The sequence below is a fragment of the Rhamphochromis sp. 'chilingali' genome (assembly GCF_963969265.1).
Source record: "Rhamphochromis sp. 'chilingali' genome assembly, chromosome: 10".
NCBI classification, from domain to species: domain Eukaryota; kingdom Metazoa; phylum Chordata; class Actinopteri; order Cichliformes; family Cichlidae; genus Rhamphochromis; species Rhamphochromis sp. 'chilingali'.
Window position 1 is genome coordinate 16,179,190 of NC_137937.1, and position 16,071 is coordinate 16,195,260.

The 16,071-nt window shown below is 38.5% G+C and overlaps 1 protein-coding gene across 1 annotated transcript in view; it reads left to right on the top strand.

The window, feature by feature from the left end:
• The first annotated feature begins 376 nt into the window (after window positions 1-376).
• Window positions 377-16,071, top strand: part of trpm3 (transient receptor potential cation channel, subfamily M, member 3) — a 156,741-nt gene continuing 141,046 nt past the window's right edge. The window contains exons 1-2 of the mRNA XM_080895143.1: window positions 377-439; window positions 3,896-3,958. Coding sequence (XP_080751269.1) covers window positions 3,902-3,958 — 57 coding nt within the window. The 5' untranslated portion in view covers window positions 377-439; window positions 3,896-3,901. The remainder of the gene's footprint in view (window positions 440-3,895; window positions 3,959-16,071) is intronic.

Consider the following 16,071-nt stretch of genomic DNA (forward strand, 5'->3'; position numbering starts at 1 on the left):
GGTGTAAGAACGGGACGACGGGTTTGGCACTGAGGGCTCAACAAGATGACTCCTTGGACAAGCACTCTTAGTGGACTAGCTAATGTGTTTTAATAGAGACTGACATTATCACATACACACACACATCCCCATGTGGATACGCTGCGTCATGCCCCATCCTCCAGCACGCCTCCACTACCAGAGGGATGTCTTCCCCACCTGTGGCTTCTGACTCCTAGAGCCAACCATCCTATCACAGCCACCATTATCTCTCTCCTGGCATTCATCTGGTTTTCCCCTTCATCATCTGGTTGTGCTTTGCACCTTTTCTGTTGAAAGTTTTTTTTCTTTAAAACAGAAGAAAGAAGGACTTTTGCCTCAGTAGAAGATTCAGAAGTTCACGTCAACTAAGGCCAGGAGGAAAGCGATTCCCAAAGGAGCACCCGGAACTTTCCCAGTGGTAAGACATCAGCCATTTTGAATATGAAAGCTCCCTTGGAGATGATGCTCGAGCTAAGGGTATAAAGATGTAATAAAGAGGCCAGCGATAACATGGAAAGTTCCATTAAATCATGCCTAAGAAAAAGTAGTGGAATGAGGACACAGTGATTTGGCAGTGAATTAGAGTCACTGTTGTCTGGGGTGTATTACTGTTAATATTTATTTATTTAATGTTTTTAGGGTGATGATAAAAATTGCATTGTGTAAGCTGTAGTAACAGATCAAGTGCTCGGCTGCTGGTGTCCTAAATAAATAATAGTCCTGTCCCCATATTCTCTCTTTTTCTTGCTTTGCCCCTCCATCTGTTGGCCATTGGACACTGAAGCAACCATATGCTCTTTATGTATAAATCATGTCAATGTTAGTGAAACATGGATTTGGCACACTTCTTCAAAATCAGCCTCTGAGGTATCCTCTGTCCCCTAAAAAGAGTTCATTGTCTATCTCTGTTCTTCTAGTCTATCTTTATATTTGCCTTATGTATGTATTTATATTAGTCTAAGAATTCACAACCCTGTGATGTCCTATATGATATTTCTTTCTTCAGTCTTTCCACATTACTGAAATTTATCTCTATAGTTTCAAATGGCTTAAAATTTGCTAACGACCTGGATGAACATAAACTTTTCTTTACAGTGTGAATTTGTTTGTTTTTTATGAACACAGCTTGTGTGGACATACTATGGTGTCTTGTCAGAAATTCAGCGATTGGCTCGTTTGTCCTTAGACAAAGGCGAGCCTCAGTGTATATATGGTTTAGACTGAAGGCCAACTTTAATTAGAGAGGCGAAACCACATTTATATAGAAACGCAAACAAAAATGCATCATTTTGCGAGCATATTGAGGGTATCATGAGTTTGCTGGCTGTCACGTAGACTGTCATCAAACAGCCTGGGAGATGTGTAGGAGTGTCGGCAGCAGTTTGGACAGTTTGGATGACACTTCTCTACAGGAGGCTGAGTTTGCTTTTGGCTCATCTATTACAGCCTGACAGTTTGTTGAGTCTTTCCCAACAGTATAGCAGCCAGCAACAGAAGGGCCTAAACAACAGAAAAACAAAGCTGGTTCATGTGTTTTCATTGGGTGGATTTAGCTCTTTTTTTGTTTCTTTTTCTTGGAGTAACACCTGTGTTTCAGTATGGTCACAAATGATAGCTCACCCACTACATAAGGTAGCTGCGCTGCTGATGACAGCTCTCTCTGTCTCTTTGGATGATTGATACCCGACCAGAGTTTTAGCTCTAAATATGCACCTGATGAGTACAGCTGACATATTTGAGGGAAATTCAAAAATTCTGGCTAAGAGAAACACATATATTGTGTGTGAATATTGTGCGTGAATTATTGATGGCATCGGCCTGCTTAAAAATGCATCCCCAACCTTTCTGTCGCACAGAGAGAGGAAACAGTAATTAGTGCGAGGTTATGAGAGGAGACACTGGCTAATTATCAGTGGGGTAAACACAGCCGCTTCTCTTTTTGGAATAAGTGTTTTATTTACAACAGATCGTACAGTTATATGGATTTACAACAAAACAAACAAACAAATAACAGCCATGCCATATTGTTATTTGATGTCCCTAATTTTGAGCGCATGATAATTTTGATAATGAGGGTCCTTTGTTCATTACACTAGTTTTCTACGTTGATTTGCTCAAGATCGTCAGGTGGCATCGTGCCAGACTGAGTATGGCACTCACGGCTGATTAAAGAAAATAAACTATGAAGGAATAAATAGATGGGGAATGGGAACTAGTTAGGCTGCGTGCTGAAGCATAATTGAATCTTATAAAGAAAAAAAATCTGAAAAATCAAGTTCCCACACTAATCTGTGCAGTCCTGTGTAAAACTAAGTACACCCTACTGTATCTGCAGGAATTAATTGATAAGTAGCAGCCAGGAGCTCTAATCAAATGCACTTATTAACTGATCATAAGCAAGTATGAGCACTTTGGTCTGGTCTGGAGCATTCAGGTGTGTGTTAACTCAATGCCACAATCTTCCTAGGGGTGCATGTCTAAGCCAATTCACCCCAAGGTCAGAGTGTGCAATGAGAGAAAGAGAAACTGCAACAAACCCAGGAGCTGCATCTCCAAATCAAGTTTGACGTATTTGGAAAGGTTACCAGGAGACAGTGTCTTGTCTCTAAAAAGAACAGGACAGGATCGCTTTGGTTTGCAAAGCTACATCCAGACAAACCACAAGACTTCTTTGTGGCAGAAGGCTGCCCCTCCCCGAGCCTGGTTCTGCTGAAGGTTTCTTCCTGTTGAAAGGGAGTTTTTCCTTCACACTGTTGCCAAGTACTTGCTCATATGCTGGTCGTTTGATTTTTGAGGTTTTCTCTGTGTTATTGTAGGGTCTTTACCTTATAATGCAAAGCACTTTAAGGGGACTATTGTTGTGATTTGGCACTAAATAAATAAAATTGAATTGACACAATGTCCTTTGGGCAGATGAGACCAAAGTGGAGCTCTTTGGCCACAGCAAACACAGCAAATGTCCACAAACACCTCAGATGAACTGTCAAGCATGTTGGTGGAGAGGAGACGGCTTGGACAATTTGCAGTCCCTGACTCAACCATGGAGTCCTCTGTATACAAGTATGCTAGTCAAATATGAAGCCATATTTTTTTTTCCACAGGACTAGATGTTCAGTACAGCGGAGAAAGTGCCTTCAAGCGTGATTGTGATTATTGTTATAACAGCATTTATAATTTATTTATTCTACAGTATTTTGATCTTTGTGGCCCATTGTACTAGTAAATCCACACTCTGCAGTTTGCCTTGTGTTGCATTTCCCGGTAATTAAAGCTTTGCTATCGTGACTTGATTAAAAAACTTTAAATTAACTGAATTTGGAGCACCTTCAAAACACCCGAAACACACATCTCTTATAATGTTCTTACCAACTTTTTAAAAAAATGTAACGCAATTCTGAAAATTTACTGTGAGGATTTTAAAAAGGAACAAAAAACACTTTCCTGTCAGTCCCAAACAAATAGTGAAAAACCTTTGATTTATGACCTTACCTCCCTGGACAGAAAACAGACTGAAATCATAATATGTCAGTTAACATACAGCCACAGTGAGTGTGCAGATCTTCATAATGCTTTGAGTGTAAAGAGTGTAGCTCCAAGAGATCTGGTTTCAAAAAGAGAGTAAGGGATTTTGCAAGTAAAACTATTTGTGTGGCATAAAAAAAGAATAAAAAAAAACACAAATGCGGAAGTTCAAACATGATTTTACTTTTTGTCTTTTAGAATCTATTACATTTGCTGTCTTAAAAATACTTTCAAATTATGAGTTCAGTGTCAAATTGTTATTGGACAGAGATGAAGCAGTTTTGTTTCTGACATCTTCTGACTCTAAGAACAACAAATATCTCATTTTGCTCTGCTTTTTTTTTTTACCCAGGGGAAAATGACGAGGAAGTCTCACACCAGAAGAGTTCTGACCCCACTGTGCACGGAAATTAAGGTAGGAACGATACTCCCAGTTTCCCCGAATATTTTAAATACTAAAAAGACAAAAAACAAACAAACATTTCATTTCTAATAGTCGTTTCTAATAACTCGTGCCTGCCTTGTTTCTACACATCAATGATCAAAAATCATGACAAAAACAAAGAAATATACAATTAAACTGACTGTTTGGTTGAACTGATTGATAGAATAATGAATGAGAGGTTCGAGCTCAGCAACCCTCACTCCAGTCCCGCAGTGATACATTGTGTTTCCTAATGCAGCTTAATCACGATAAAAGCCTAATTAATAATGTTAATGCAGTGTTGATTAAAGAAGGAATATAGTTTTCTAGTAAAGAGACTGAAGTGTTTCTGTTTCTCAGGCTACAAATGCTTATTATCCACTTGCTCATCAACAAAAATTAAGACGAGTGTAAAGCCTCGTTAAGAAAGTCTAACCACCACCAGTAGCTGTTTATGATATTAGGAAATAAGTTTTTCTCAGCTAATGGCAACTCCTTTAACCCTCATCTCCCGCTTCTCCTTCTATTCTGCTCCGAGCCTGTTTGCAGCGTTAAAAGAATAAAATACAGACAGTCAAAGTCACGATCGCACAGCATTTTCTGCTGTGTTAATAGGTCAGTTAGACTTTTAACACTGCAAACATACCTTAGATAACACAATGTGCCACTAAAATACAGCGTTTGCCGGTTAATTTATTGTAATTTAAAACATTTCTAATCAATAAATATTATCTTAAATAAATTAAATGATGTTCTTTCAAAAACAGGTTCGCCCCCCCAAAAATATTTATAGCATTACATTTAATAAAAATGTCTATTGATTAAAAAACAAAACAGATCAGCGTGAGGTCTTAGAATTATTTATTCACATTTTGAAGGAGAAAAAAAAGTTTGTCCACTTATTAATATTACTAATTTGTACTACTGAATTTAAATATAAATATGTAATAAAAGTTATGTTATGGTGAACATGACAATTGAATTCTGTAGAAACACATGAATAAATTAATTACAGGATATTAAAGACTCTCTTCAGGCTTTTGGTCTGAAAGTGTTTCCTGCAACTTTAAATTAAAGTCAGTGTGGGTCAGAGATTTGTCTATATGTTACACATACGTATATTTTCCGATTTCTTTGGGACAAACACCGTGGAGAACATTTTGTGCAAAATCCTTTCAAATTTTCTTATTTATGAAAACCGCCCAGCACTGAGTGAATGACAGATAATTTGATTGTCAGGAGAAGAGAAATAATTTGTTCTTCAAACGTAAGTGTTTCAAAGCCAGATCATTTCCTTTAAAATGCTCATTACTTCAGCAGCTCTGCTACTACTGCTTGGACAATTTTAATAATTGTATTGATGTCTGTAGGAACAGTAATTCTGCCATTAACAGACTGAACACAAGAAAGTAATGTCTTTTTTAAACTCTGACAATTAGTAGTTGTTTAGGAGATCAGACACTAACTGAGCAAAGTGTTCTTTCACACCCTCGGCTAGTGGTAGCCCCTCGCGAGGGCATGCTTTGCTCTTTTGTTTATGTAACTGGTTAGAGTCTGCGCCTGACACTTCACGTTCAACCCCGTAAAAAAGTAATTCTGCCACTTGAAGACTTTAAAAGCCTTTCCAACATGTCGCTTGTTTAATGAGATGACCTCGAACTGATGGGTACATTTTGATAAGACAAACAACTCTGTTAATTACTTGGTTTTGGGAAATTTTCACATCCGTCTGACACGAGTTGAACTGAACAAGAAGCACAGGTTGTCCTCTGCATATCTTACTTTCTTTTTTTTGCGGCACTTAGTACATCACTTATAATTTTTGTTGTTAAATCTTTTTCATGCTGTGTAAGAAGATGTGATCACCTGCCATATATGAAGATTTATTTCTTAGTAACTCTTATCGGTAAAGTTTCCTGTACAAGCAAAAACACAGAAAACACGGCTCTGTAGGATTGTGTGTATGTGGATGCAACTGTGTAGCCTTTCATGGGAAGAGTGAACATGATCATAGTTGTCAGGTTAGTAACCTTAGCAACGAGAAGATGTGAAAAGGAATCCTGAGAATGGAGACGTGCCACATATAGCATGTTAACACTTAAGTTACATTAAAAAAAAAAAAAAAAAAAAAAAACTTTCTCATTCTCTCAGGCCATCGTTGTTTAGAAAGCTGCCAGGTTAATGAAAGTCAAATGGTTTGTATGATCTTGGTCTCAGTTCTTGGACCTTAAACCAAATAAAACAAAGAGATGCTGAGCTGACTGAGCTGGTAGGCTGTCAGGTTCCTCTGAGATCAGGTTTGTGGCTGTTTGTTACATTTCATTCACATTTCTTCGAGTGATTTTCACCTTCTAGTTTTGCCTTCTTGTGAGATAAAACTGTAATTGTTGTTTGGTTTTAGTTGTAGCTTCTAACCAACAGCATGCCTTTTAATCAACTATATACATCAAAGAAGTGCCGAGAACATAGCCGTGAGTTTTTCTTACTCTTTTTAGAAACACAGTAAACACGAATATCACTTGTTTCTTTTGAATAGAAATTGCAACCAAAAACAGTGCAGTGTGCATTTTTCTTTTTCTTATGCTTTGCATACTCCGAATCTTAGCAATAGCAATTTAAACACTTGAGTGCAAACAAATTATGTCTGGATACACAATGCAAATGTTACTCAAAAGACTGAGTGATGTACAAATGACTTCTTACTTTTTAAGAAAGTAATGATACTTATTATTCTCTGAAGAGAACATTTTGTTCCCTGACAAGGTTTGAAATGCGCTACAGAGAAGATTAGACTACAGTCCACCTCTTAATGAGGCTGCACAGAGTTTTCTTTTAATGTTTAAGTAAGAACAGAAAGCTGACGAAAAGGTAAAAACAAGCCCGAAGAGCACTTCACATTGATCAAAAACTTGGCAGTTGTGCAGAGATTGCATTGAATTTTTTTTTTTTTACTTTTAGCAACTGGTTGCTAGTAGTTGTAACAACCAGCTAGTTGCCCAGAGGTTGAGTGTTCAACAACCTCATTCTATGGGCGTTTGATCACAAGGAAATTGCAAAGGTTACCTGATGGGATGCGACCTGTCTTCAAACAATCACAGTTGGATTCAGACTGGCTAAATTAGCCCAGATTTAGCCAAGAAGACACACATCCAATCTCAGACACATTTGGGAAAGCTTGTAAATAACTGTCTAATTGATAAATCGATTCAGCTGGTTCCCTTCTGGTTGGATACCTGTTTTAAAACTAGGTTGCTGAGTCCCTATGGCATTTTACAGTTAAATCGCTTTCCTGCAGCAACTACGTCACTGTTTATCGAGGAATTTGTGTTCCTCTAACCTCTAATCTGCAAGGTTACGGCTGGACTGTGAATGCAAGTAATTAATATGAATTTCTGTTTGAATTTCTGCTCATGTAGATGACAATAAATTTACAACTGATAGCAGGCTGTCTCTATCTTATTGTTGTTTAATGGCTGTCTTGAAGCACCAGTCGCTTTGAAGATGGAAGCTGACTACAGGTGCTCACAAACCTGATCCTTACCCTCAGAGCAGCCATTTTTCAAGTTCATTACACGTGGTTGGAGTATTTTTTTTTTTTTTTTTGAGACAGGATCTTCAACCACTGCTTTCCCGGGTGTGACTGTAGCATTAGCACCAGTTTCTGTCCAGGTCATAACTTTACCGTTATGATCTTTTCCATTCATGCAATAATAATAAATGTAATGTCCATGTAATGTCCATCTCTGCCCCATCAAAAGTTATAGACTGCTCCAACATTTTTCTTGCAGGCTGCACAAGAACTGAAATCAGTTGATTTTAAAAAGTATTTTAAAAAGTGTGCAGGAAAAAGGAGACAATGTTTTTTTTCCCCTTCTTATCAGTCAATAACTGGTGAACCCCTGAAGCACAAGTAAAGCCAACTCTGTGATTACTCTGTATTACATTGCAACACATTACATAATTTGAATGAAGGCACTCTGTGCTTTTTAAATTTTGAAATGCTGACTTTTGGAGGAGGGGAAATAGGCTGATGTGAGCTAGGCTAGTAGGCTAGTAAAAGTTGTTAAATCCACTCAACTTCTCTCAATTTCAGATGAATCCAGTGTGTTTATACAAAACATGCCTACGACCCTTTCTTTCTTTAAAGAAAGGGCGCGCGTGTGTGTGTGTGTGTGTGTGTGTGTGTGTGTGTGTGTGTGTGTGCTTTTACCTTAGCAAAGCAAGGTTCCATTGTTTTTCATTGCACAAAATACAACATTTATTTTTTTCCTTTATAAACTAAAAGTAATATGTTTTTTACTGCTTTAGGAGAAAAAAGGTCACCATTTCCAGTCATCTTTTATTCATACATCCCACTAAAACAGACATTTACATATCATATATTTTTGCATAACCTGGAATAACATTTCCATAAATCAACAGAGGTGGGACCAAGTCATTGTTTTGCAAGTCTCAAGTAAGTCTCAAGTAATGTCAGGCAAGTCAGAGTCGAGTCTCAAGTCACTGGTGTAAAAGTCCGAGTCAAGTCACAAGTCTGAAACTTTGAATTTCAAGTCCTTTCGAGTCTTTAAAAAAAAAAAAAAACGAAAAAATAATGTTGCAGTTATGCTAAATGTAAATATTAGACCATGTAATTTTTAAATCTGTGTTTTTCTCAACACATGACAAAATAGTGAACTTAGAAAATATACACAAATTGTGAAATTGCACCTCTTTAAAATGCAGCTCAATTAAACCTAGCTCCAAGAATAATTTTCACCGACAGTTCTGAGATAAGCTGCATGTTATTCTTGGATGCGGTTGTAGGACCAGCTTTAAAATCGCATGACAAAAATATCATACATATTAAAAAAAACTGCATCACCAACGTAGCCTGGACAACATTTGCTAGTTAGATGAAGTCAGCTATCTCATCGTAGCATATTTATATGCATATTTATAATTATACGGTTCTTGGAGTGAGTGCATACACTCATGAAGTTTAGTAACTTCAGGTCACTGCAACAAGCCCAGGTACAGTTTACCGACGGATGGGTACAGGACCTTGAAATGCACCGTGTAGAAAGAAAGACCATCGTACGTATCATAAGTTTACCAGTCTCACAAATTGTCGTCATAAATACACATTCCTTAACCGTTTATTAATAGGACCTTTGAGCTCAACGGTAATTAATTAGTAGTGGAAATAATTTCTGGTAGCGTTACAGAAATGTAGCAGTGACAACAATATTGTATGCTGTAATCACCGCGCGGATAGGAGGCGGCTGGCTTCACCGCGGCTCACAAATGACGGCTCACTTTACCGCAGTCTGTAATCGCACTGGGCAATTAGTGATACAAAAAACCTGTTTTATCCTGTGAATAAAAGTATATGTTTTTGTCAATGTACCATAATAACAGAAGCGAAACGCAATATTGTGTCAGGACAATTCACTATTTATGCACAATAAATAAAGGAGCATAGCGCGACCATTTCTGTTCAGCGCCAGACTTGCTTGTAACCTATATCACCAATTATGTTAAGAAAAATGACGCATTAACTACAACAGCAGACTGACCTTTGTGTAAATGCTTGGAGCAGACTAACCTGTGAGCTGGAGTGTTCTGGGACGTTATATTTGGTCTTTGAATGGCTGCAATCCAGACCATCCGTCGCGTCTTTGTTACTTTGGAAACATGGCTTGAACAATTTCTCTTCAACGACGTAATCCGATAACAACCGATCTCTTTACCCGTCGGCTTCCCGTGGCTGTCATGCGACCGGCTATTGCAGTTAATAATACAACGGCTTCTTGACATTTTTGTGTTTCTTTTTATCGCTGTTTAACTGATTTTAATTGAAAGCCTGCGTGCGCTAGTACCGCTTGCCACGAGTTCCCAGAATCCTTTGCGGTTCTACCCGTGAATGACGTCACATTTTCAATCTCTATATAATATGCATGTTAAATTTTATATTTGGGGTAAAATATCAAGTCTTTTCAAGTAAACCGGTTCAAGTCCAATTCAAGTCCCAAGTCATTGGTGTAAAAGTCCAAGTCAAGTCACAAGTCTTAGAACATTTTTTCAAGTCAAGTCTAAAGTCATAAAATTAATGACTCGAGTCTGACTCGAGTCCAAGTCATGTGACTCGAGTCCACACCTCTGTAAATCAATATATGCATATATTATGCAGTATGTTTACATTACCTGTCATATTTATTTTTCTAAAGCTTGCATTCATTTGAAACCAGTAAAAAGCAGACAAATCTCAGCGGCGAGTAGGACTGAAGTAGCTTAGATATTTGGTTTTTCTTGAGTTAGGTTAGATAAAAGCAATGCAATAAATAAATAAATAAATAAATAAATAAATAAATAAATACTAGGCTTTGGGCTTTTCATGGCTGAAACTTTGGTCAGTTTTGGCTCTGGGATAAAATTATGTATACAAACAAAGACAGCAGCTAGCAATGTAGGCTGGCTGCTGTTTAGTTTACACAGTTCAATTAAGATCAAATCAAGAGAAAGACAACCAAGAACTTTTAAAAACTACATTATACAGGTTACTCGTTCATATTTGTTAGCTTTATCTATACCAACCGCTCCTTGTGATGGGATTTCATTTAACTCCTTTCAAAATGATGTGAAAATTAGCTTTAACTGACTCACTGATAGTGAATTTTATATGTCTGGTGTCATGGTTTGCTTCAGATAATACGAAACACTATTAAATTAACAAACTGAAGTTAATTTAGTTGACTTTTGAAATGTGAAAGCTTAACTTAATAAAGTTAGTTAAGTGTGCGTAACTTTAGTGCATTTACACAGAACCATCAAACTGTTAAGAGACGTTTGTGTAGCTGAATTCAGTCTAACGCTGAAACAAGCGGCCTGCTGTGTTTTACTGTGAGCTAAATATTATTAAATATTTTCCTTATGCTCTGAAAGAAAGCACATTAGTGTTTTATGCACAGCTTTCAATATAATATACAAATTCTTGGTGAGAGCCTACAGGTCATTTTCTCTAATAGTTTGAATGATCAAAAACAGATTCATAACATAAAATTCTCTATAAAACATAAACACCAGTTAGATTTATATAAAAGAGGAGAAGCTGGGACCTGTGAAGGCTTTGACATTTCTGCTTGAATGCCTTTTTGTTTTCTTGCAACTTTCAAATTGATTGACAAATTGTTTAAGCTATAGAAGTGCAACGACTTTTTGTTGTTTGATAAGACTGAATCAATGGTATACAATCTAGCACGTACACTCTGACATTTCCTTTTAGCTTTTCTGATCAAACATGTCATAACTGGCAAAATGTACATCGCGTGGCTTTGAGTTGTTCACCAATAACATTGAGGGCTGGCTTTAATATCATTTTGTTGTCATCATTTGTTTGACCTGAACTGGTGATGGTGTGTTTTTTGCTCCAAAAGACGCCGTCTCTCGGTCTCACTCCTTCTTCTGCTCTCCCACTCACTTGCTCCCTGTACCTCCTCTCATCCTTCAGGGGCTCTCTGTCTCACTGTCTCTTACTTCTCAGTAAGACTCTCTATCTCTCGCTCGCACGCGTAAACGCCGCAGCGTCCTCCCAGGTGGTGAGCGGTTGCTGGGAGCGACTGCAACAATGTCCCCGGTGTTCAGACACTGTCACCTCTTTTTACTGTGCATCCCCCCGTTTCCGTCCCGTTATCTTACTTAATCCCTCTCTTCCCGTCTCTCTCTATATCTCTCATATTATTTTTTGTCCCAGAATAATTTTGTGCTCTTCTCCTTTTGCCACAATCTAGTTTGTGGCATATTAGACTTGCTGTCATGCTGTTTCTCCACTACTGCACTGGAAAAATGGACTCAAATCCTTACCGTCTGTCAACTCCACAGCGTGGCATGTCTTTTAACACTTCTGAAGCCTTTGAGTGAGAAGTGTGAGAGTGGAGGAGGATGATGATGATGGAGAAGAAGAAGAAGGAGACCATGACTCTTGGTTTTATTTGGCGACACTTTTTGTTCTACAACAAAGAAGCCAAGGCTGCGCCATGAACTGTAAACCATGTGCATAAAGTACCAAAAGAGAAGAAGAAGAGGGGGACACACACATGCGCCACACACAGAGGAGAGAGTGACAAGCTGAATGAAAGATCGGGGAAGCAAGACAAGCAGGAGAGGGAGGGAATGGAGGTTTTAGTAGCTGTGGGTATTCAAAGCACAGTGTTCACAGTAAGAGAGTGACTTACTGAACAGGGTGTCTGTTTCTGTGCCTCTCAGTCAGCTTTAAGCAGCTCTGCGCAATGCTCAACAGGAACCCTGCACTCCTGAGACTCTTCCTCCTCCCTCTCCCTCTCTCTTTCTCTCTCCCTCTCTCCTTCTATTGCCTTGTTTCCCTATTTTTCACTCTCTCTCTCTCTCTCTCCCTGCGAGGAGGGAAAACAGCATCAACGGCTGAGCCACAGTAACAGCACATGCAACAGGGTGCAGGCAGCACCTTCTGCTTCACCACCTTCCTCTCTGACTCTCGCTCCCTGCCAGAGGAAAGACACAGAGAAGAGAAAGAAGAGCACAGGAGTGAAGCCGTGCAGGTGAAGATCTGTTGCACAACAGATCAGAAGAAGAGAGAGAAAAAAGTGACATTAACAGGGAGACAGGAGTCAGACATTTACCCAGTCTTAAGACTTAAGGAAAAAGGGGGCAACAGAGGGAGACAAGGGCTGTTCAGTGGGTAGTTGAGAATGAAGTGAAGATGCCACCTGTGGCACTAGTTTGAATCAAGAACAGCCTCCTCTAGTCTGCGTGGCTGCCGTACTTGCCACATCTGTTGACTACATTTTTAACACTAATGGCTTCCAAGAAGAAGTGGGCAGAGCGGAGGGAGTTAAGACGGGAGCGGCCGTTCTCCACCCGGGATGATTCATCTGTTGCATCCGGGACATCTGGGCCAGGACGTCCCACCACCAGGGGGCGTTTCTCAGAGTCGTGGAAGAGGCTCAGCTCCAGAGGGGGGTCCACCAAGAGGGGGGTACTCAACTCTCAGCAGCCACCGGTAAGATGTTTCGAGGCCCCCGCTACTGGTTCCCCCAAAGATTAATCGATGATCTGGGTGCTGGGAGGGGAAATGGGACAGGAAAGGCTGCTGTTAAGCACCTGTGAGAGATCAGGAGGTAATTGGGGTAAAGGAATTTGTAAGACTAATTTAACCAATCAAATGTACCAGTTTTGTAGTTTAGTACGAAACTGGTACATTTTAGTAGTACTCAAGTAACAGCAGACTTTTTATACTTCTTGAGTGGTAAAAAACATTTAGCGTTTAGGTAGGTTGCTGTTTTTGCCACAGAGTAGTTGTTTTTTTAGCTTTATAGTCTGCCATCACCTGTTACCTTGGAAACCACATGCAGCAGTCAGAATAGCTTTATTATATTCATATTGACTTTATTGTATACACATACTCTAAATCACACAAACATATAAGATCACTTACTGGTTATGGCTTAAAGCTGCCACTTTTTTCTTTAACTTTACTGGCAGTCTTCTGTAGGAGCACCACAGTGTCGTGTCTACCAAAGACTAATGGTGATTAAGGTGCCTGCGTTTCCTGCACATAATTAGCAAAATGTCCAAAGGACCAGCCCGTAAAAACCCAGAATACCCAGTGGATGTGTAATGGGACAAAGGAAAAGAACTGCACATGCAATAGTGATTGAAACAAATGAAATAACTTACCTTGTGTATTGAACCAAACAAGAGACCAGCCTTGAGGACAGTGCCATTTGGAAGTTTTTGCATTTTTTTAAAAACAGGTATCAGCTTTATGACTCTAAAAACAGATATTTTAATCTTGGTAACACTTTATAATAACCCTCAGCAACCAATTTTAGCAAATATTTCTCTCACAGTGAAATCAGTTTTCTTGCTCTACTTGCAGATTATGTGTATAAATGTATACACTATATTAGAGAATCTGTTAACATTATGTAGATGAATATTAATGTTTATGTGGCTCACTTGTCAAGGCTGTGAACCTGCAGAAGAGCTTGTGTGATTCTGTGCGAAACCAATGGGTTGAATGACAGCAGCATTTGGGAATGATAATGGACTCAGTAATTACATTTTTTTTCTTTTATAGAGTTACAATCACATTTGGAAATCATTATTCTGGATTGTATTATATTACACAAGCTTAGGATCAAGTAACAATACTGATGGTTATTAAACAGCTTTATTATTTCACTGTTTCCTCACAGCAAACTGTTTGCTAAATCTGAATTATCCATCAACAACATATTAACGATGGCGACTACAAAGTGTAATCTCCATCTTAATAGCCTCTTCGGAAATGGCCTACGCATAATACAATATTCCTGTGGATTAGCATTACTTTACAATTTATGAATAATCCAGGAGACAGAATTAAACTATTAGCACTTGCTTGTAAATATATCGGAAGTTTAGATGAATCACTGAAATTCAGACTCTTACTGTTCTCTACTCTTCATTTCTTATTTCCATTTTTCTGCTTGTCTTCTTGTTCCGCTTCAAAGTGCCAGGATGCTTGTGTACTCCTTCTTATGGCAGCATCTGTCAAGCTAGTGGGAAAAATCTTCTCCATAGTCACTGCAGCAGTGATGAAACTTCTGGGTAATATGATTCTTAGGGATGCAGGGTCCGGTTCACACTATTTTCCGAAATACAGATCTTCTTTGATGTCTATGGATTTAGATGAGACCAGCTAAAGCCATCGGTTAGCCGAACTATCGCACTTAGCCAATCTGTGGCGTGATTTGGCAGCAGTTCCTGCAGTTGGAGATGTGCAGGGGACAGCGATATGCACAGATGGAGATACTAGATCTGTTTCCAGTTTCTCACTTGTGCTCCAGTAACCAGTACGATTTAATATTGCACACAAAAAAACTCAAAGGAAATGGAGCTTTTATTTATTTATTTTTTAGCCACATGGACTTAAAGGTAGTGAGCAGCTATACAGTTTTGTTCCACGTGGGCTTAGAGATCATCTGAATATATGGAAAAAGCTCATTTCATAACATTAAAGCCATTATATATTCTCCTGATTGCGTTTCATGTGCACAGCATTAGCTTCTCTTGGTCATTTGGGATTTGAGTTGCTTGGATATGAACCTCTGTGTCATACTACACTGCAACACCACTGCTAGTGTCACATCATTAGTCATCCATAATGGCTGCTGTAGGTGTGTGTGTGTGTGTGTTTGTATGCCTTTTTATAGAGCGAGTGAGTGATCCTGTGTGTGACTAACTAAATGAGTGGGACAGACAGTGAAGAATAGAAATAGTGATAGATGAAGAATTACTCACCTAACATCCAATATTTTGTAATTATTCTGAATGGATGAAAGACGGGAGGATTAGAGGCCAGGGAAGACCAGGAGAATGAGGCATTTAAAAAAAAAAATTCACCACAGTATTGTGGATTTAAGTGTATTTCTTGAAATCTCGAGTAAATGTCTGCATACTAAATGGAAAAAAAAACCTTACAAAAAAGGCGAATAAGGCAACCAGCTGCAAAGCCTTTATCAAACTAAGAGATGACATCTTCTGCCAACTTAGGTTAAGAAGTTCAGTCAAAGTGCTTTCATGAGCCCGTCAAATGTAATATTCCTGCTCAGGCTTTCCAGTCTGCTTAAGTTAAAATGACTTATGCTATTAAGTTACAGACTTTTTAAATACTTCTTATTTCAGCTTGTAACCAAGTGTTTGGAGTGTTACTTTTATGCTTATTTTTTAACGTATTACCCATAGAAGTTAATTTGTTCCAGATATTACATTACTTTTCCATTTCTTTTGTGTTATGTATTTAAGTATAACCTCAAAGTTGACTGCACAAACAGCACAGTGCATTTCGTTACGATACTACAAGTTGATCCTTCCTTTTACTTGTTGTAAATCAAACTGTGGTTGGGGTCAGCATACACTTAGTTTAACCATCACCCTGTGCCTAGATTATTATTATTTTATTTTTTTGCATAGAAATCGAAATGTAATATATTGCCTTTGCAGATGCAGATGAGACATTAGATGTATTGGTATATGTTTCTAGCATGGGTACAGTTTTCGATTTGTGGTCACATTGTTGTTCTTTTTCACAGCTCTTAGAATCC